This window comes from Oncorhynchus mykiss, chromosome 15, assembly GCF_013265735.2.
Source record: "Oncorhynchus mykiss isolate Arlee chromosome 15, USDA_OmykA_1.1, whole genome shotgun sequence".
Lineage (NCBI taxonomy): Eukaryota > Metazoa > Chordata > Actinopteri > Salmoniformes > Salmonidae > Oncorhynchus > Oncorhynchus mykiss.
Genome location: NC_048579.1, coordinates 73,336,810 through 73,359,118, shown reverse-complemented (window position 1 = coordinate 73,359,118; position 22,309 = coordinate 73,336,810). Strand labels below are relative to the sequence as shown.

The following is a 22,309-nucleotide window of genomic DNA, read 5'->3' as shown; positions in this document are numbered from 1 at the left end:
CCTGCAGGCCCAGGTCTAGCAGGCCCAGGTCTAGTAGGCCCAGCAGGCCCAGGTCTAGCAGGCCCAGCAGGTCCAGGTCTAGCAGGCCCAGGTCTAGCAGGCCCAGGTCTAACAGGCCCAGCAGGCCCAGGTCTAGCAGGCCCAGGTCTAGCAGGCCCAGCAGGCCCAGATCTAGCAGGTCTAGCAGGCCCAGGTCTAGCAGGCTCAGGTCTAGCAGGCCCAGCAGGCCCAGGTCTAGCAGGCCCAGCAGGCCCAGGTCTAGCAGGCCCAGGTCTAGCAGGCCCAGCAGGCCCAGGTCTAGCAGGCCCAGGTCTAGCTCCTTCCGGCACTGATATAACTGAATAAGTAGCTGGACTAGAGGCAGTCCAAGCTTTGCAGACAACAATTATCTGGGTTTCTCTCAAGATGAATGATCTATATTTCTCTAATAGTGAACATTCTGGGTTTTCCTCTCACACCACTTATCTGAGTTCCTCTAGCCTCATACTGGGGTTCCTCTAGCTTCATACTGGGGTTCCTCTAGCCTCATACTGGGGTTTCTCTCACACCACTTATCTGAGTTCCTCTAGCCTCATACTGGGGTTCCTCTAGCCTCATACTGGGGTTCCTCTAGCCTCATACTGGGGTTCCTCTAGCCTCATACTGGGGTTTCTCTCACACCACTTATCTGAGTTCCTCTAGCCTCATACTGGGGTTTCTCTCACACCACTTATCTGAGTTCCTCTAGCCTCATACTGGGGTTTCTCTCACACCACCTATCTGAGTTCCTCTTGCCTCATACTGGGGATCCTCTCACACCACTTATCTGAGTTCCTGTAGCCTCATACTGAGGTTCCTCTCACACCACTTATCTGAGTTCCTCTGGCCTCATACTGGGGTTCCTCTAGCCTCATACTGGGATTTCTCTCACACCACTTATCTGAGTTCCTCTATCCTCATACTGGGGTTTCTCTCACACCACTTATCTGAGTTCCTCTTGCCTCATACTGGGATTCCTCTCACACCACTTATCTGAGTTCCTCTAGCCTCATACTGGGGTTCCTCTCACACCACTTATCTGAGTTCCTCTTGCCTCATACTGGGGTTCCTCTCACACCACTTATCTGAGTTCCTCTAGCCTCATACTGGGGTTCCTCTAGCTTCATACTGGGGTTCCTCTAGCCTCATACTGGGGTTTCTCTCACACCACTTATCTGAGTTCCTCTAGCCTCATACTGGGGTTCCTCTAGCCTCATACTGGGGTTCCTCTAGCCTCATACTGGGGTTCCTCTAGCCTCATACTGGGGTTTCTCTCACACCACTTATCTGAGTTCCTCTAGCCTCATACTGGGGTTTCTCTCACACCACTTATCTGAGTTCCTCTAGCCTCATACTGGGGTTTCTCTCACACCACCTATCTGAGTTCCTCTTGCCTCATACTGGGGTTCCTCTCACACCACTTATCTGAGTTCCTCTAGCCTCATACTGAGGTTCCTCTCACACCACTTATCTGAGTTCCTCTGGCCTCATACTGGGGTTCCTCTAGCCTCATACTGGGATTTCTCTCACACCACTTATCTGAGTTCCTCTAGCCTCATACTGGGGTTTCTCTCACACCACTTATCTGAGTTCCTCTTGCCTCATACTGGGATTCCTCTCACACCACTTATCTGAGTTCCTCTAGCCTCATACTGGGGTTCCTCTCACACCACTTATCTGAGTTCCTCTTGCCTCATACTGGGGTTCCTCTCACACCACTTATCTGAGTTCCTCTAGCCTCATACTGGGGTTCCTCTCACACCACTTATCTGAGTTCCTCTAGCCTCATACTGGGGTTTCTCTCACACCACTTATCTGAGTTCCTCTTGCCTCACACTGGGGTTCCTCTCACACCACTTATCTGAGTTCCTCTTGCCTCATACTGGGGTTCCTCTCACACCACTTATCTGAGTTCCTCTAGCCTCATACTGGGGTTCCTCTAGCCTCATACTGGGGTTTCTCTCACACCACTTATCTGAGTTCCTCTAGCCTCATACTGGGGTTCCTCTAGCCTCATACTGGGGTTCCTCTAGCCTCATACTGGGGTTCCTCTAGCCTCATACTGGGGTTTCTCTCACACCACTTATCTGAGTTCCTCTAGCCTCATACTGGGGTTTCTCTCACACCACTTATCTGAGTTCCTCTAGCCTCATACTGGGGTTTCTCTCACACCACCTATCTGAGTTCCTCTTGCCTCATACTGGGGATCCTCTCACACCACTTATCTGAGTTCCTGTAGCCTCATACTGAGGTTCCTCTCACACCACTTATCTGAGTTCCTCTGGCCTCATACTGGGGTTCCTCTAGCCTCATACTGGGATTTCTCTCACACCACTTATCTGAGTTCCTCTAGCCTCATACTGGGGTTTCTCTCACACCACTTATCTGAGTTCCTCTTGCCTCATACTGGGATTCCTCTCACACCACTTATCTGAGTTCCTCTTGCCTCATACTGGGGTTCCTCTCACACCACTTATCTGAGTTCCTCTAGCCTCATACTGGGGTTCCTCTAGCTTCATACTGGGGTTCCTCTAGCCTCATACTGGGGTTTCTCTCACACCACTTATCTGAGTTCCTCTAGCCTCATACTGGGGTTCCTCTAGCCTCATACTGGGGTTCCTCTAGCCTCATACTGGGGTTCCTCTAGCCTCATACTGGGGTTTCTCTCACACCACTTATCTGAGTTCCTCTAGCCTCATACTGGGGTTCCTCTCACACCACTTATCTGAGTTCCTCTAGCCTCATACTGGGGTTTCTCTCACACCACCTATCTGAGTTCCTCTTGCCTCATACTGGGGTTCCTCTCACACCACTTATCTGAGTTCCTCTAGCCTCATACTGAGGTTCCTCTCACACCACTTATCTGAGTTCCTCTGGCCTCATACTGGGGTTCCTCTAGCCTCATACTGGGATTTCTCTCACACCACTTATCTGAGTTCCTCTAGCCTCATACTGGGGTTTCTCTCACACCACTTATCTGAGTTCCTCTTGCCTCATACTGGGATTCCTCTCACACCACTTATCTGAGTTCCTCTAGCCTCATACTGGGGTTCCTCTCACACCACTTATCTGAGTTCCTCTTGCCTCATACTGGGGTTCCTCTCACACCACTTATCTGAGTTCCTCTAGCCTCATACTGGGGTTCCTCTCACACCACTTATCTGAGTTCCTCTAGCCTCATACTGGGGTTTCTCTCACACCACTTATCTGAGTTCCTCTTGCCTCACACTGGGGTTCCTCTCACACCACTTATCTGAGTTCCTCTTGCCTCATACTGGGGTTCCTCTCACACCACTTATCTGAGTTCCTCTAGCCTCATACTGGGGTTCCTCTCACACCACTTATCTGAGTTCCTCTTGCCTCATACTGGGGTTCCTCTCACACCACTTATCTGAGTTCCTCTAGCCTCATACTGGGGTTCCTCTCACACCACTTATCTGAGTTCCTCTAGGCTCATACTGGGGTTCCTCTCACACCACTTATCTGAGTTCCTCTAGCCTCATACTGGGGTTTCTCTCACACCACTTATCTGAGTTCCTCTAGCCTCATACTGGGGTTTCTCTAGCCTCATACTGGGGTTCCTCTAGCCTCATACTGGGGTTTCTCTAGCCTCATACTGGGGTTTCTCTAGCCTCATACTGGGGTTTCTCTCACACCACTTATCTGAGTTCCTCTAGCCTCATACTGGGGTTTCTCTAGCCTCATACTGGGGTTTCTCTAGCCTCATACTGGGGTTTCTCTAGCCTCATACTGGGGTTTCTCTAGCCTCATACTGGGTTTTCCTCTCACAGCGGTCACATGGGTATTCTCTTTAGCGAGGGTCAGTAAGGCAAAGCTGCTGTGTTGTGGAGGTCAGAAAGGTTCTACGAGGTTAAAAGGTCAGAGTTGACAGGTTAAAGAGAGAGAGCGAGCGCTGTGTGGTGAAGTCCTTCCTTACGGCAGACACTTCCTCCTGCAGGTCGGCAGCCTTCTGCTTAAGCTCCTCCCCCTGGACCTCTCTCTGAGACAGCTCCTCCTTCAGCTGCTCTACCTGTCAGGAGAGTCAGTTACCTGGCTGTTACCAGGACGATAAGCACCACCACCAATCAGGAGAAATGATGTAGGCAACACAGGGCCAATCAGTAACCAGCTTTTGGACAGCCAATCAACAACCACCTTGCATACAAGATGGTATTTTCTATATAACCTTGGAAAAGTTTCCACAAGCAGTCAATCATTGGTAACAAGAACACGATAGTCGATGAGCACATGGTTGTCTCTAGTGTACAGGGCAGGATGCTGGTTCCACTAGAAAACACAGATAACTGAAGACCAGATGAACACATGCTTGTCTCTAGTGTACAGGGCAGGATGCTGGTTCCACTAGAAAACACAGAGAACTGAAGACCAGATGAACACATGCTTGTCTCTAGTGTACAGGGCAGGATGCTGGTTCCACTAGAAAACACAGAGAACTGAAGACCAGATGAACACATGGTTGTCTCTAGTGTACAGGGCAGGATGCTGGTTCCACTAGAAAACACAGAGAACTGAAGACCAGATGAACACATAGTTGTCTCTAGTGTACAGGGCAGGATGCTGGTTCCACTAGAAAACACAGAGAACTGAAGACCAGATGAACACATGGTTGTCTCTAGTGTACAGGGCAGGATGCTGGTTCCACTAGAAAACACAGAGAACTGAAGACCAGATGAACACATGGTTGTCTCTAGTGTACAGGGCAGGATGCTGGTTCCACTAGAAAACACAGATAACTGAAGACCAGATGCATCTGTCACAGAAGCTGAATGATAATCAACATGCTCTTTAGACAGAGTTCTGTACTGAGTCAGCTGTAGTGGGTGGTGACGTGTTGTTACCTTGTTCTTCATGAACTTGGAGTGGGATCTGTACACCTCCATTTGTTTCATCTCCTCCTCTCTCTCCTCAGTGCTCAGAGCCCCGTTAGACTTTAACATCTCAATCTCTTCCTCCAGGTCCCTCAGACCTCGCTCCAGAGACTGGACCTTAGAGTCCTACCACAAGAGAACACACACAGTTAGACGCACACACACACACACACACACACACACACACACACACACACTTCCTCCAGGTCCACCTTAGAGTCCTGGGACGGAGGAGAGGAAGGTAGAACACCATTATAGTTATTTTATTGTGTTACTATTTCAAACTATTTCCTATTTTTTGCACATTTTTCACACTTTTTAACTCTGAATAGTTGGGAAAAGGCTCGTAAGTTAGAGTTTCACTGTAAAGGGTGACTCATATGACTCACGTTGTAATACAGGAAGTCAATCTCTCACCACATTGTACAGGAAGTCAATCTCTCACCACATTGTACAGGAAGTCAATCTCTCACCACATTGTACAGGAAGTCAATCTCTCACAACACACACACCTTCATCTTGATGACGGTCTCACTTTGGCATTCTAAGTGAAACATGAGCATACACACTCTCTCTAACCAACCTCTCTCTCTCTCTCTCTCCCTCTCTCTCCCTCTCTCTCTCTCTCTTCCCTCTCTCTCTCTCTCTCACTCCTCTCTCTCTCTAACCAACCAACCTCTCTCTCTCTCTCTCTCTCTCTCTCTCTCTCTAACCAACCTCTCTCTCTCTCTCACCTCCCCCTCTCTCCCCTCTCTCTCTCCCTCTCTCTCCCCCTCTCTCTCTCCCCCTCTCTCTTTCCCCCTCTCTCTCTCTCTCTCTCTCTCTCTCTCTCTCTCTCTCTCTCTCTCTCTCTCTCTCTCTCTCTCTCTCTCTCTCTCTCTCTCTCTCTCTCTCTCTCTCTCTCTCTCTCTCTCTCTCTCTCTCTCTCTCTCTCTCTCTCTCTCTCTCTCTCTCTCTCTCACCTTCATCTCGATGACGGTCTGCAGGGCCTTGGTCTTGGCTGATTCAGGGGCTCCTTCATAGCTCCGTCGGTGCAGCTCCTGAGGAGAGACAGGGTACAGCATGGTGGTGGTTAGCACGCCCAGCAGAGAACACAACAGCATGGTGACTGTCATCATGACCAGCAGAGAACACAACAGCATGGTGACTGTCATCATGACCAGGAGAGAACACAACAGCATGGTGACTGTCATCATGACCAGCAGAGAACACAACAGCATGGTGACTGTCATCATGACCAGGACAGAACCCAACAGCATGGTGACTGTCATCATGACCAGCAGAGAACACAACAGCATGGTGACTGTCATCATGACCAGGAGAGAACACAACAGCATGGTGACTGTCATCATGACCAGGAGAGAACACAACAGCATGGTGACTGTCATCATGACCAGGAGAGAACATACAGCATGGTGACTGTCATCATGACCAGGACAGAACCCAACAGCATGGTGACTGTCATCATGACCAGGAGAGAACCCAACAGCATGGTGACTGTCATCATGACCAGGAGAGAACCCAACAGCATGGTGACTGTCATCATGACCAGGAGAGAACCCAACAGCATGGTGACTGTCATCATGACCAGGAGAGAACCCAACAGCATGGTGACTGTCATCATGACCAGGAGAGAACCCAACAGCATGGTGAGAGAGAGAGAGAGAGAGAGAGAGAGAGAGAGAGAGAGACAGAGAGAGAAAGACAGAGAGAGACAGAGAGAGAAAGAGAGAGAGAGAGAGACAGAGAGAGATAGAGAAAGAAAGACAGAGAGAGAAAGAGAGAGAGAGAGAGAGAGACAGAGAGAGAGAGAGAGAGTTGGGAGTTGAGAGTAATTGGAGTTGTACTGAGGGTCCTACAGAGAGAACTAATGGGAGTTGTACTGAGGATCTTACAAAGATAACTAATGGGAGTTGTACTGAGGGTCCTACAGAGAGAACTAATGGGAGTTGTCCTGAGGGCCCTACAAAGAGAACTAATGGGAGTTGTACTGAGGGTCCTACAGAGAGAACTAATGGGAGTTGTCCTGAGGGTCCCACAGAGAGAACTAATGGGAGTTGTCCTGAGGGTCCCACAGAGAGAACTAATGGGAGTTGTCCTGAGGGTCCCACAGAGAGAACTAATGGGAGTTGTCCTGAGGGCCCTACAAAGAGAACTAATGGGAGTTGTACTGAGGGCCCTACAAAGAGAACTAATGGGAGTTGTACTGAGGGCCCTACAAAGAGAACTAATGGGAGTTGTACTGAGGATCTTACAAAGAGAACTAATGGGAGTTGTACTGAGGATCTTACAAAGAGAACTAATGGGAGTTGTACTGAGGGCCCTACAAAGAGAACTAATGGGAGTTGTACTGAGGATCTTACAAAGAGAACTAATGGGAGTTGTACTGAGGATCTTACAAAGAGAACTAATGGGAGTTGTACTGAGGATCTTACAAAGAGAACTAATGGGAGTTGTACTGAGGGCCCTACAAAGAGAACTAATGGGAGTTGTACTGAGGGCCCTACAAAGAGAACTAATGGGAGTTGTACTGAGGATCTTACAAAGAGAACTAATGGGAGTTGTACTGAGGGCCCTACAAAGAGAACTAATGTGATTTGTACTGAGGGTCCCACAGAGAGAACTAATGGGAGTTGTACTGAGGGTCCTACAGAGAGAACTAATGGGAGTTGTCCTGAGGGTCCTACAGAGAGAACTAATGGGAGTTGTCCTGAGGGTCCCACAGAGAGAACTAATGGGAGTTGTACTGAGGGTCCTACAGAGAGAACTAATGGGAGTTGTCCTGAGGGTCCTACAGAGAGAACTAATGGGAGTTGTCCTGAGGGTCCCACAGAGAGAACTAATGGGAGTTGTGCTGAGGGTTCCACAGAGAGAACTAGGGCAGCCTTTCTAGTGGAGAAGACAGGACTAACAAAGGAGAGAGAGCTTCTGGTGCTAGGGGCGGTGGTGGAAATGGACTGTACAGTGCACACACACACACACACACACACACACACACACACACACACACACACACACACACACACACACACACACAATGACTGTAAATGCATGGACACACACAGACTCCCATAGATTATCTTCCTCACATAAACAGAAAATAGACTCTGTGACATGTGGATGTATCCTTGTCAAATCATGTGGACATGTTTGTTCTCTCCATCCAACGCTGTGTGTCTGAACCACTGCAGCCGGCTCAGTTCCACAGGAAAGTCCAGTAGAGCCCGTATATATAGACATAATATGACATTTGAAATGTCTTCATTCTTCTGTGAGTGTAATGTTCACTGTTCATTTTTTATTGTTTATTTCACTTTTGTATATTATCTACCTCACTTGCTTTGGCAATGTTAACATATGTTTCCCATGTCAATAAAGCCCCTTGAATTGAATGTAATTGAGAGGAGACAGACAGACAGACATTGCGCCTAATTTCTCAGGAATCGGCAATGTACACACCCACAGGGTGCACTTGCATGTCACAGGGAGGTCACAGGGAGGTCAGAGAGATCTTTATGAGTTTACTGCTTACAACTGTTCTGCTAAGAAAAGACAAGGAGCAGCTACTGCTGTTCTCTAAATAATATAAAAACTATCTCCCTGACACCTTCCCTTCCCTCCCTCTCTCTCTCTCCCTGACACCTTCCCTTCCCTCCCTCTCTCCCTGACACCTTCCCTTCCTCTCTCTCTCTCTCTCCCTGACACCTTCCCTTCCCTCCCTCTCTCCCTGACACCTTCCCTTCCTCTCTCTCTCTCTCTCTCTCTCCCTGACACCTTCCCTTCCCTCCCTCTCTCCCTGACACCTTCCCTTCCTCTCTCTCTCTCTCTCTCCCTGACACCTTCCCTTCCCTCCCTCTCTCCCTGACACCTTCCCTTCCCTCCCTCTCTCTCTCTCTCCCTGACACCTTCCCTTCCCTCCCTCTCTCCCTGACACCTTCCCTTCCTTCCCTCTCACCCTGACACCTTCCCTTCCTCCCTCTCTCCCTGACACCTTCCCTTCCCTCCCTCTCTCCCTGACACCTTCCCTTCCCTCTCTCCCTGACACCTTCCCTTCCTCCCTCTCTCCCTGACACCTCCCTTCCCTCCCTCTCTCCCTGACACCATCCCTTCCTCCCTCTCTCCCTGACACCTTCACTTCCTCTCTCTCCCTCCCTGACACCTTCCCTTCCTCCCTCTCTCCCTGACACCTTCCCTCCCTCTCTCTCTCCCTGACACCTTCCCTCCCTCTCTCTCTCTCCCTGACACCTTCTCTCCCTCTCTCTCTCCCTGACACCTTCCCTCACCATGTTCTCTCTCTCTCTCTCTCTGTCTCTCTCTCTGTCTCTCGCTCTGTCTCTCGCTCGCTCTCTCTCTCTCTCTCTCTCTCTCTCTCTTTCTCTCTTTCTCTTTCTCTCTCTCTCTCTCTCTCTTTCTCTCTCTCTCTCACTCACTCTCTTTCTCTCTCTGTCTCTCTCTTTCTCTCTCTCTCTCTCTCTCTCTCTCTCTCTCTCTCTCTCTCTCTCTCTCTCTCTGTCTCTCTCTGTCTGTCTCTCTCTCTCTCTCTCTCTCTCTCTCTCTGTCTCTCTCTCTCTCTCTCTCTCTCTCTCTCTCTCTCGGTCTCTCTCTGTCTGTCTCTCTCTCTCTCTCTCTCTGTCTCTCTCTCTCTCTCTCTGTCTCTCTCTCTCTGTCTCTCTCTCTCTGTCTCTCTCTCTCTGTCTCTCTCTCTCTGTCTCTCGCTCTGTCTCTCGCTCTGTCTCTCGCTCTCTCTCTGTCTGTCTCTCTCTCTCTGTCTCTCTGTCTCTCTCTCTCTCTGTGTCATGAACAATATGGGTCAGTGGAGATGAGTCATTCCTACTGGAGCTAAAGCAGTGTTATTATGGGATAGATGATAGGGCTGTCCTTGTGTATGAGGTTCCCAGGGCAACACAGATGTTGCACACAGAGTTGAATGCCTCTAGACACTGATCTGATGTTTAGCAGTGGGTGGAATGAGGGCTGTTCTGGGCTCACAGCATGACGTCTTGTCTGGTCATTACAGTCATGAAGACAAGACAAATACTTTTTCTCAGCTTATAGAAGTAGCTTAAAGTGGCTTATTTCAGTGCCGTGTTTCCCAAACTCTTTCCCCATTTCATCGTTGGGGAAAACCGTGTTTATTTAACAGGGGTGCACTTCATTTACACTTGGTGGATGTATTCTCAAGACTGGTGTTGTGCTGAAACTGGTGCAGTTCCTCCTCTCCCCACTAGGTGTCAGAGTGGTCCTACAGTTCCTCTGAGGCTGGAGGAGGTTAATGGGTGTCTGTGCTACTGCCTGACCAGAATACAGAACCACGGAATGAGGGAATGAGGGAGGGAGGGAGGGAGGGGAGGAGATTCCCGTCCTGTCAAAGTGTGGGTCTGAATGCTGATCAGACTGACTCTCTGACTTTCTCCTCTTTCTCCTCTGGTGTCGTTCTGGCAAGGTCTGTCTATAGTAAAGGTGAGGTCTGTCTATAGTAAAGGTGAGGTCTGTCTATAGTAAAGGTGAGGTCTGTCTATAGTAAAGGTGAGGTATGTCTATAGTAAAGGTGAGGTCTGTCTATAGTAAAGGTGAGGTCTGTCTATAGTAAAGGTGAGGTCTGTCTATAGTAAAGGTAAGGTCTGTCTATAGTAAAGGTGAGGTCTGTCTATAGTAAAGGTGAGGTCTGTCTATAGTAAAGGTGAAGTCTGTCTGTCTATGGCTCTGTGGTAACAGAGTTGTAATGAATTCAGTTAGCTGTAGGGCTCTGTGGTAACAGAGCTGTAATTAATTCAGTTAGCTGTAGGGTTCTGTGGTAACAGAGCTGTAATGAATTCAGTTAGCTGTAGGGCTCTGTGGTAACAGAGCTGTAATGAATTCAGTTAGCTGTAGGGCTCTGTGGTAACAGAGCTGTAATGAATTCAGTTAGCTGTGGGGTTCGGTGGTAACAGAGCTGTAATGAATTCAGTTAGCTGTAGGGCTCTGTGGTAACAGAGCTGTAATGAATTCAGTTAGCTGTAGGGCTCTGTGGTAACAGAGTTGTAATGAATTCAGTTAGCTGTAGGGCTCTGTGGTAACATAGTTGTAATGAATTCAGTTAGCTGTAGGGTTCTGTGGTAACAGAGCTGTAATGAATTCAGTTAGCTGTAGGGCTCTGTGGTAACAGAGTTGTAATGAATTCAGTTAGCTGTAGGGCTCTGTGGTAACAGAGTTGTAATGAATTCAGTTAGCTGTAGGGCTCTGTGGTAACAGAGCTGTAATGAATTCAGTTAGCTGTAGGGTTCTGTGGTAACAGAGCTGTAATGAATTCAGTTAGCTGTAGGGCTCTGTGGTAACAGAGCTGTAATGAAGTCAGTTAGCTGTAGGGCTCTGTGGTAACATAGTTGTAATGAATTCAGTTAGCTGGGGGGCTCTGTGGTAACAGAGCTGTAATGAAGTCAGTTAGCTGTAGGGCTCTGTGGTAACATAGTTGTAATGAATTCAGTTAGCTGTGGGGCTCTGTGGTAACAGAGTTGTAATTAAGTCAGTTAGCTGTAGGGCTCTGTGGTAACAGAGCTGTAATGAATTCAGTTAGCTGTAGGGCTCTGTGGTAACAGAGCTGTAATGAAGTCAGTTAGCTGTAGGGCTCTGTGGTAACATAGTTGTAATGAATTCAGTTAGCTGTGGGGCTCTGTGGTAACAGAGTTGTAATTAAGTCAGTTAGCTGTAGGGCTCTGTGGTAACAGAGCTGTCATGAATTCAGTTAGCTGGGGGGCTTTGTGGTAACAGAGTGTTGTTTACATGAGCGTGACCAGCACATGACGACACTCTGTAGGAACTCTGTGGTAACCATGGAGTTATGAATTAATTATTTCCCCTCCCCTCCTCTGTTTCGCTCTCTCCTTCTCTCCCCCTCTCCCCCATACCTTCACACACACCCTCACCTCTCGTAGGGCGTTGGTCTCCTTGTCTTTCTGTTCCAGTAGACTGTCTAGGTGGTGGATGTGCATCTCAGCCTCAGCCAGTCTCCTGGTCCTCTCATGGTCTTCCTCTGAGGCCTTGGCTGACAGACCTGGAATACACACCATAGTGATTCTTTTAAGAGTGTGTGTGTGTGTGTGTGTGTGTGTGTGTGTGTGTGTGTGTGTGTGTGTGTGTGTGTGTGTGTGTGTGTGTGTGTGTGTGTGTGTGTGTGTGTGTGTGTGTGTGTGTGTGAACCCCTCCATACCTTTGCTCTGCAGCATCTCCAGTAGTTTCTTGATGGACTGGTCTCTGGCCCCCAGGGTCTGTTTCTGACTGTCGATCCTCAACTCCATCTCCTCCAGCGTCTTCCTCAGGAGGAACAACTCTTTGGCCTAGAGGTTACATTCAACACAATTGAACCAAACAGTATTCATCTCTTTGGCCTGGAGGTTACATTCAATACAATTCACCCAAATGGCATTTACCTTGGCCAAGAGGTTACATTAAACTAAATACAACTGCATTAATCTCTTTGGCCTAGAGGAAAGTGTCACACCCTGATCTGTTTCACCTAGCTTTGTGATTGTCTCTACCCCCCTCCAGGTGTCGCCCATCTTCCCCATTATCCTCCAGTGTATTTATACCTGTGCTCTCTGTTTGTCTGTTGCCAGTTTGTTTTGTTTGTCAGGTCTACCAGCGTTTTCCCCTTGCTCCTATCTTTTTCTAGTTCCTAACTATTCCTACACATTGGGGCCGTGCATTTTCTAGTACCTGTTTTCTAGTTTTCCCAGTTTTTACCATTGTGTCTACCCTGACCCTGAGCCTGCCTGCTGTTCTGTACCTTATGGACTCTGATCTGGATTACTGACCTCTGATCTGTAATAAACTTTTGTTATTTTAACAGTGTCTGCATCTGGGTCTTCTCCTGAAACGTAACAGTAAGATTCAATTCAATTCAATTTAATGGGAGAACACAACACACCTCCTTTCAGTAAATGTCAACTCCTGAATCCAAGCTACTCCTCAGCATGTTTGTGTTATTTCTAAATTAACTTAACACTTTAATTAACACTTTCGATTCAATTAACTTTATTGATACCCGTAGGGGAAACATGACGTGATAGTGATATTTCTAAATGAGGTTAGTTAGTTCTATATACTTGTTGTCCTGTTTTATGTCCATTAGCATTACATTCCTCAAGTTATTCAGAGGAGTGTGCCTTCTGACAAATGGAATAGTGTATTATTATTATGCCTTCTGACAAATGGAATAGTGTATTATTATTATGCCTTCTGACAAATGGAATAGTGTATTATTATTATGCCTTCTGACAAATGGAATAGTGTATTATTATTATGCCTTCTGACAAATGGAATAGTGTATTATTATTATGCCTTCTGACAAATGGAATAGTGTATTATTATTATGCCTTCTGACAAATGGAATAGTGTATTATTATTATGCCTTCTGACAAATGGAATGGAATAGTGTATTATCATTATGCCTTCTGACAAATGAAATGGAATAGTGTATTATTATTATGCCTTCTGACAAATGGAATAGTGTATTATTATTATGCCTTCTGCCAAATTAAATGGAATAGTGTATTATTATTATGCCTTCTGACAAATGGAATAGTGTATTATTATTATGCCTTCTGCCAAATTAAATGGAATAGTGTATTATTATTATTATGCCTTCTGACAAATGGAATGGAATAGTGTATTATCATTATGCCTTCTGACAAATGGAATGGAATAGTGTATTATTAGTATGCCTTCTGACAAATGAAATGGAATAGTGTATTATTATTATGCCTTCTGACAAATGGAATGGAATAGTGTATTATTATTATGCCTTCTGACAAATGGAATAGTGTATTATTATTATGCCTTCTGACAAATGGAATGGAATAGTGTATTATTAGTATGCCTTCTGACAAATGAAATGGAATAGTGTATTATTATTATGCCTTCTGACAAATGGAATGGAATAGTGTATTATTATTATGCCTTCTGACAAATGAAATGGTGTGAACAACATGATGTTGTATAAAGTACAGAATCCTAAATACGACTCTGATGAAATTACATGTAAATGTTCACTGTGTGTTTTCTATCTGTTTTTAACCTTTCACTGTAAACCAGAGGGCCAAAGACACATTTCCATTCTGTGTAAACTTAAATGGACAAACTCGTTTTTTTAAATTAAAAGACCTGGGCCCTTATCCAGAAAGTATCTCTGAATAGGAGTGCTAATTAGATTATATATGAACAGATCCTAGATCAGGACTCAGCTTTCTGAAACTAGACCTCACCTGTCTCTGGTGTTCAGCTTGGAGCCTGTGGAAGTTCTCCTCAGTGGGTTCGAATGACAGAGGTTCTCCAGGTCTCCCTCCACTACAGTCCTGCTGGAACAACTGATTCAGATCTCTCTGAGTCCTCAGCTCATCCTGCAAGGCCTGCACCGTCATCTGGAGGTGCTGAGGAGAGAGAGAGAGGGGGGAGAGGAGAGAGAGGGGGGGGGGGGGGGAGAGGGTGGGGGGGGGGGAGAGAGAGGAAAGAGAGCAGAGAGAGAGGGGGGAGTAGAGAAGGGAGAGGAGAGAGAGAGGGGGGAGAGGGTGGGGAGAGAGGAGAGAGAGGAAAGAGAGCAGAGAGAGAGGGGGGAGAGAGCGGGAAGAGAGATGTTCATACCATCATACCGTTTCTGTACCATACCACGGTTTACGTTATTAGAGCAATTATACACAAGGGGCGCTTGATCCAGGAGGGGGTTGAATATCTCTGCTGTAACCAAGAAGTTTGATCTTGACATTTAGCCACTTATCAAATCAAATGCATGGCTGGAGCCCTGATCTGCATATCATTTATTTAACACATAGTTATACTCAACAGCAGTGGAGTAGCACGCACATACCGTCAGTATTTCAAAATACCCCGGTATATGGTATATCACCTAAGCCTACTAGTGGGCAGCTCTTCCTGCCTTTGATATCAGTTACAGTTTGTAGTTCTTCCTGCCTCATTTCCAGTTTGTAGTTCTTCCTGCCTCAGTTGCAGTTTGTAGTTCTTCCTGCCTTTGATATCAGTTACAGTTTGTAGTTCTTCCTGCCTCAGTTACAGTTTGTAGTTCTTCCTGCCTCAGTTACAGTTTGTAGTTCTTCCTGCCTTTGATATCAGTTACAGTTTGTAGTTCTTCCTGCCTCAGTTAGAGCTTGTAGTTCTTCCTGCCTCAGTTACAGCCTTTAGTTTCGGCCTACTGCCTTCTCTCACTGCTTCCTTTCCCTCTCTCTCTCCATCCCTCAACCCTTTCTATTAGCATAGACGTGACATCAGACAACACGAGACATGGTGTCAAGAACAAGATGAAACCAGCCCGAAACGAGACGAAACGAGCCACCTACAGTACGATTCCCCACACGGCAGCTTCTTGTCAATGTTACTAGCTATCTGGCCGAACAGAATCACAACACACGGACTTCTGCCCCATGGAGAGCCACAGTCATGGCGTCTTTCTGTAGGCACTAACTCCGCCGTGGCTCGTTGGACAAAGGCTATGGGGAAACGAATGCCGTTTTTTTGGAGGGTTTTGGGATAAATGCCTAAACTAAGGTCTTTGGTTCACAGGCTTAGACCTTTTGTTCTACGAGATAATCTCCAAGAGATCATGTCACTTTTTGTGAATTTTGGAGCATTTAGGTAATTAAAACAAGCTTCATAATTCATAAAGGTCGTGTTAACTGACTGCTCTTATCTCATAGAACAAACTGTATAAGATCTCCTCAGCCTTTGTTAAACTCAGACCTTATTTTCAGCATTTATTCCTGAATTCCATTCTTTACCCATTTATTTTCCACATAGGAAGGGCTGAACGAACCAGCGGGGCCTCATTGGGGCGGCAGGGTAGCCTAGTGGTAAGAGCGTTGGACCAGGGGGACCTCATTGGGGCGGCAGGGTAGCCTAGTGGTAAGAGCGTTGGACCAGCGGGGCCTCATTGGGGCGGCAGGGTAGCCTAGTGGTAAGAGCGTTGGACCAGCGGGGCCTCATTGGGGCGGCAGGGTAGCCTAGTGGTAAGAGCGTTGGACCAGGGGGACCTCATTGGGGCGGCAGGGTAGCCTAGTGGTAAGAGCGTTGGACCAGCGGGGCCTCATTGGGGCGGCAGGGTAGCCTAGTGGTAAGAGCGTTGGACCAGGGGGGCCTCATTGGGGCGGCAGGGTAGCCTAGTGGTAAGAGCGTTGGACCAGCGGGGCCTCATTGGGGCGGCAGGGTAGCCTAGTGGTAAGAGCGTTGGACCAGCGGGGCCTCATTGGGGCGGCAGGGTAGCCTAGTGGTTAGAGCGTTGGACCAGGGGGGCCTCATTGGGGCGGCAGGGTAGCCTAGTGGTAAGAGCGTTGGACCAGCGGGGCCTCATTGGGGCGGCAGGGTAGCCTAGTGGTAAGAGCGTTGGACCAGCGGGGCCTCATTGGGGCAGCAGGGTAGCCTAGTGGTAAGAGCGTTGGACCAGGGGGGCCTCATTGGGGCGGGGTGTAGCCTAGTGGTAAGAGCGTTGGACCAGCGAGGCCTCATTGGGGCGGCAGGGTAGCCTAGTGGTAAGAGCGTTGGACCAGCGGGGCCTCATTGGGGCGGCAGGGTAGCCTAGTGGTAAGAGCGTTGGACCAGCGGGGCCTCATTGGGGCGGCAGGGTAGCCTAGTGGTAAGAGCGTTGGACCAGCGGGGCCTCATTGGGGCGGCAGGGTAGCCTAGTGGTTAGAGCGTTGGACCAGGGGGGCCTCATTGGGGCGGCAGGGTAGCCTAGTGGTAAGAGCGTTGGACCAGCGGGGCCTCATTGGGGCGGCAGGGTAGCCTAGTGGTAAGAGCGTTGGACCAGCGGGGCCTCATTGGGGCAGCAGGGTAGCCTAGTGGTGAGAGCGTTGGACCAGGAATACAAGCTGGCGATCTCGTGTTTTTATAACGTTGTCAACTAACCCGTCTTTAGGCCAGAAAATGTGACACGTCACCTCCTATGCAAATGTGGGGTTCTGAAACCTTGACACTTCAAGTCCGCTCCGCTGAGAGGGTGGAAACGGAGAGAGACTTCGTGCCATTATAAGGAATGGGAGTTCACAGAGGGCTTTGGACACCAAAATGTTACTCGGAGCCTGTCCAGAACAGTCACCCATCTAAGAGGACATTGTATGTTGTATTCAGATCCATAGATCTATTTTTACTCAACCTTGTGTGCCTGTCTGTCTGCCTGTTTGTAGAGGAGTACATGAGCATACAGGTGAGATTATAACATTTTAAAGGATTTTAATATTAACTACCTATTTGATGTCAATGGAGGTTCAACACTGGTGTTCAAATTTTGTTTTTTAAATAAAATGGGAAATCATTTTCCTGCCATTACATGAGTCCTTCATACATCCACGCTATCAAACGGAATGTCTAGAATTATAACAACATTCTAAATTCTAAAAGTTGACCTAAACTCTCTAAAAACCATGGCTCTGAACGGGTGGAAACAGATGACATGTACAAGGACTCAATTATTTCAATATTCAAATAATGTAGCTATCTGACATCAACGGAGCGCCATAACACAGATGTTCAACATCAATCATTAACACATTTTATAAAAATTCATCTCAGCCTCAACTCTGCCTTTCAGACCTGGCTGTGTTTGCTGTACGAGTTGGAAAATGAGTCTAGGATGTTTGTCACGGATATTAACCTGCAACCAGGACGTGATAAAACACCATGTTTAACCCCTGACAGCTGTCATCTAACCCTGTTCCTCTGCACCACACCAGGACGTGATAAAACACCATGTTTAACCCCTGACAGCTGTCATCTAACCCTGTTCCTCTGCACCACACCAGGACGTGATAAAACACCATGTTTAACCCCTGACAGCTGTCATCTAACCCTGTTCCTCTGCACCACACCAGGACGTGATAAAACACCATGTTTAACCCCTGTACACCTGTACAAACCCTGTTCCTCTGCACCACACCAGGACGTGATAAAACACCTTGTTTAACCCCTGTACACCTGTATAAACCCTGTTCCTCTGCACCACACCAGGACGTGATAAAACACCATGTTTAACCCCTGTACACCTGTATAAACCCTGTTCCTCTGCACCACACCAGGACGTGATAAAACACCATGTTTAACCCCTGTACACCTGTATAAACCCTGTTCCTCTGCACCACACCAGGACGTGATAAAACACCTTGTTTAACCCCTGTACACCTGTATAAACCCTGTTCCTCTGCACCACACCAGGACGTGATAAAACACCTTGTTTAACCCCTGTACACCTGTATAAACCCTGTTCCTCTGCACCACACCAGGACGTGATAAAACACCATGTTTAACCCCTGTACACCTGTATAAACCCTGTTCCTCTGCACCACACCAGGACGTGATAAAACACCATGTTTAACCCCTGTACACCTGTACAAACCCTGTTCCTCTGCACCACACCAGGACGTGATAAAACACCATGTTTAACCCCTGTACACCTGTATAAACCCTGTTCCTCTGCACCACACCAGGACGTGATAAAACACCATGTTTAACCCCTGTACACCTGTATAAACCCTGTTCCTCTGCACCACACCAGGACGTGATATGTGTGGATAAAGGTGACATTGTTAAATGTTGAAGGATTTCATGGAACGGAAGTCAAATGATTTCAATATTTAAATAGTGTGCCTATCTGACTGAATGGTCAAAGCAGCTGTGGGATGTTGTTGTGGTCTGGTAATATGAGGTCTACCATGTTAGTCAATAGGACTGTGACAACGACAGTAGTGTGACATTTTTTTCTTCCATGGTCCTTTAAAAACCTCCTGTATATAAAATATTGTGTGCAAAATGTATGGGCTAGATATTTCAAAATGTATGGGCTAGATATTTCAAAATGTATGGGCTAGATATTTCAAAATGTATGGGCTAGATATTTCAAAATGTATGGGCTAGATATTTCAAAATGTATGGGCTAGATATTTCAAAATGTATGGGCTAGATATTTCAACTGTGTACGGCAAGGTGAACGTCTGACTCAACACGTTTATGAGGCTGCTTTGACCCACGCCTCAAAGCTAAATCAAATCAAATCAAATGTATTTATATAGCCCTTCGTACATCAGCTGATATCTCAAAGTGCTGTACAGAAACCTAGTCTGATACCCCAAACACCAAGCAATGCAGGTGTAGAAGCACGGTGGCTAGGAAAAACTCCCTAGAAAGGCCAAAACCTAGGAAGAAACCTAGAGAGGAACCAGGCTATGTGGGGTAGCCAGTCCTCTTCTGGCTATGCCGGGTGGAGATTATAACAGAACATGCCCTAGAGGACAGACAGCTGTTTAACGTGAGAATTTGTTCTTAACTGACTTGCCTAGTTGAATTAAAATAAAATGTTTCACAATGCTGACCAGGAAACAAGCCACCTACAGGGGCAACCATACCAAGGCTGCTACAGAGCTTTACCTCCCTGGTCTGCCACGCCCACTAGTGTTTACAGAAAGGCCACGCCCACTAATGTTTACAGAAAGGCCACGCCCACTAATGTTTACAGAAAGGCCACGCCCAGTGTTTACAGAAAGGCCACGCCCATAGTGTTTACAGAAAGGCCACGCCCACTAGTGTTTACAGAAAGGCCACGCCCATAGTGTTTACAGAAAGGCCACACCCATAGTGTTTACAGAAAGGCCATGCCCACTAGTGTTTACAGAAAGGCCACGCCCACTAGTGTTTACAGAAAGGTCACGCCCACTAGAGTGTTTACAGAAAGGCCACACCCATAGTGTTTACAGAAAGGCCACGCCCACTAGTGTTTACAGAAAGGCCACACCCATAGTGTTTACAGAAAGGCCACGCCCACTAGTGTTTACAGAAAGGCCACGCCCACTAGAGTGTTTACAGAAAGGCCACGCCCATAGTGTTTACAGAAAGGCCACGCTCATAGTGTTTACAGAAAGGCCACGCTCATAGTGTTTACAGAAAGGCCACGCCCACTAGAGTGTTTACAGAAAGGCCACACTCATAGTGTTTACAGAAAGGCCACGCCCACTAGAGTGTTTACAGAAAGGCCACACCCATAGTGTTTACAGAAAGGCCACGCCCACTAGTGTTTATAGAAAGGCCACGCCCACTAGAGTGTTTACAGAAAGGCCACGCCCATAGTGTTTACAGAATTGCCACACCCATAGTGTTTACAGAAAGGCCACGCCTACTAGAGTGTTTACAGAAAGGCCACGCCCACTAGAGTGTTTACAGAAAGGCCACGCCCATAGAGTGCTTACAGAAAGGCCACGCCCACTAGAGTGTTTACAGAAAGGCCACGCCCATAGAGTGCTTACAGAAAGGCCACGCCCACTAGTGTTTACAGAAAGGCCACACCCACTAGTGTTTGAAGAAAGGCCACACCCACTAGAGTGCTTACAGAAAGGCCACGCCCACTAGTGTTTACAGAAAGGCCACGCTCACTAGAGTGTTTACACCATGCCCACAGACAACGCCCACTAGAGTTAATGATTACACCTCTTCCTTTTAAACAGAGGTGTGTGAGAGGTGTGTGTCATTTATTTGAGCTGTGAGGTGCTGGTGAGACACATCTTTCTGTTGCCCAGCAGTGTGCAACTCCTCCTCCTCAGCTGTGGTGTTGGTAGATACTAATACCACAAAGGCAATACCACATACAGGGTTCTCCCAGGGATCTTTTTTTAACAAAGAGGTGCTACTGAGTACAGCGGGATGGAGGACATTTCCTGCAATCTAAAGCAAAGAAATACTCCATTTGGGTGTGGTAACAGGCCTTAAATGATTATAAATAATGTTTTTTTTTAAATGACAGTGGCGCAACCAGTCCACAAGGTGGCGTAGTGCAACTCTTACATTCTTTGAGGAGAACCCGGACATAGAGCGATAATACGGACTAGTCATGGCTTCTGTTCGGTTGTCCAGGTCTCAGAGATTCTTCAAGAACTTATCTCTGGTCCTCCTGAGTGGATCCGTCCCTCTGCTCCTGTGGGCCGCTCTCAGACGCCCGCCGGGCTCTGACAGGAGTCCTCTCCCCGTTCTGGACCTCCTGCCCCCGGACTACGCTGCCGACTTGCCGGCCTGCTCAGCCATCATCCAGGGAGACCTGGAGGGTCTGGAGAGGAAGCAGCTCAGCGTCCTGCTGAAGACCATGAAGAAACAGCAGCTGCTGTCAGAGGCCTTCTACCACAACGTGACTCAGGACTGTCAGAGGTACGTCACAGAAAGAGAGTTCATCACCGTTCCTCTCAGTCAGGAGGAGAAGGAGTTCCCCATCGCCTACTCCATGGTCATCCACGACAAGATTGAGATGTTTGAGCGGCTTCTGCGTGCCCTGTACACTCCTCAGAACGTGTACTGCGTCCACATCGACCAGAAGTCCTCGGAGGCCTTCAGGACGGCAGTGAGGGCTATCGTGTCCTGTCTGACTAATGTGTTTGTGGCCAGTAAGTTAGAGAGTGTAGTATACGCCTCCTGGTCCAGAGTGCAGGCCGATCTGAACTGTATGGAGGATCTCCTGAAGTCACCTGTCCAGTGGAGGTACCTGATCAACACCTGTGGAACAGACTTCCCCATTAAGACCAACGCTGAGATGGTTCAGGCCCTCAAGCTGCAGAACGGGAGGAACAGCATGGAGTCAGAGACCACCGACGACTATAAAAACAGCAGATGGCAGTTTCACCACAAAATCACCAGCAACATGGTGGTCAAGACGAACGTTAGGAAGAGCCCTCCTCCAATCAGCACCCCCATGTTTTCTGGCAACGCCTATTTCCTGGTGTCCAGGGCCTTTGTTCGTCACGTGATGAAGTCTCAGGAGGTCCGGGCGCTGTTGGAGTGGGAGAAGGACACCTATAGTCCTGATGAACACCTGTGGGCCACCCTGCAGCGCATGCCCTCTGTGCCAGGCTCTAACCCTCCGCACATCAAGTACCATGAATCAGACATGAACGCCATTGCGCGCATTGTGAAGTGGCGTTCCCTGGAAGGAGATGTGAGGAACGGAGCCCCATATCCACCCTGCTCGGGTGTCTACAGGAGGTCCATTTGTGTCTACGGGGCTGGAGATCTCAGGTGGCTCCTACAACATCACCACCTCATCGCTAACAAGTTTGACCCTGAGGTGGATGATGTGGCTATCAGGTGTCTGGAGTCGTACCTGCGCTTCAAAGCCACAGACCGTGTTTCACGAAGGACAGTGGAATCTGAGAGGATCTTACAAAAACAATGAAATGTTAAAAGTTGTAAATATGTTAATGTGCATTTATTTGAAATATGTTTTGAAATGTTGTATATTTCTGGTGGTACTGTGGAGAGGGTTGTAAATACAGTAACGTAGGTTATATTTAAAATATACCCTGAGTGTACAAAACATTAGGAACACCTTCCTAATATTGAGTTGCACCCCCTTTCGCCCCCAGATCAGCCTCAATCCTCTGGGCATGGACTCTACA

General features: G+C 47.7%; 2 protein-coding genes across 8 annotated transcripts in view; one reads left to right on the top strand and one right to left on the bottom strand.

Moving 5' to 3' along the window:
• LOC110517131 (ELKS/Rab6-interacting/CAST family member 1) overlaps positions 1-22,309 on the bottom strand; it is a 278,426-nt gene that overhangs the window by 177,830 nt on the left and 78,287 nt on the right. For 4 of the 7 annotated variants that reach the window (XM_036945331.1, XM_036945332.1, XM_036945333.1 and 1 more), the window contains exons 4-9: positions 14,147-14,311; positions 12,094-12,220; positions 11,810-11,937; positions 5,870-5,947; positions 4,878-5,033; positions 3,956-4,048 (exon numbers count right to left, since the gene is read on the bottom strand). In XM_036945331.1, the coding sequence (XP_036801226.1) occupies positions 3,956-4,048; positions 4,878-5,033; positions 5,870-5,947; positions 11,810-11,937; positions 12,094-12,220; positions 14,147-14,311 (747 nt within the window). The remainder of the gene's footprint in view (positions 1-3,955; positions 4,049-4,877; positions 5,034-5,869; positions 5,948-11,809; positions 11,938-12,093; positions 12,221-14,146; positions 14,312-22,309) is intronic. The other 3 variants (XM_036945335.1, XM_036945336.1, XM_036945337.1) reach the window with 1 other exon arrangement.
• On the top strand, positions 20,758-22,094 carry LOC118938934 (beta-1,3-galactosyl-O-glycosyl-glycoprotein beta-1,6-N-acetylglucosaminyltransferase 3-like). The gene has a single exon (XM_036945594.1). The coding sequence runs from the start codon at positions 20,758-20,760 to the stop codon at positions 22,084-22,086; it is 1,329 nt and encodes a 442-aa protein (XP_036801489.1). The 3' UTR covers positions 22,087-22,094.

Excerpts from the sequence above, each read along its gene's own strand:
- LOC118938934 (XM_036945594.1), top strand. The coding sequence starts at position 20,758 with ATGGCTTCTGTTCGGTTGTCCAGGTCTCAGAGATTCTTCAAGAACTTA.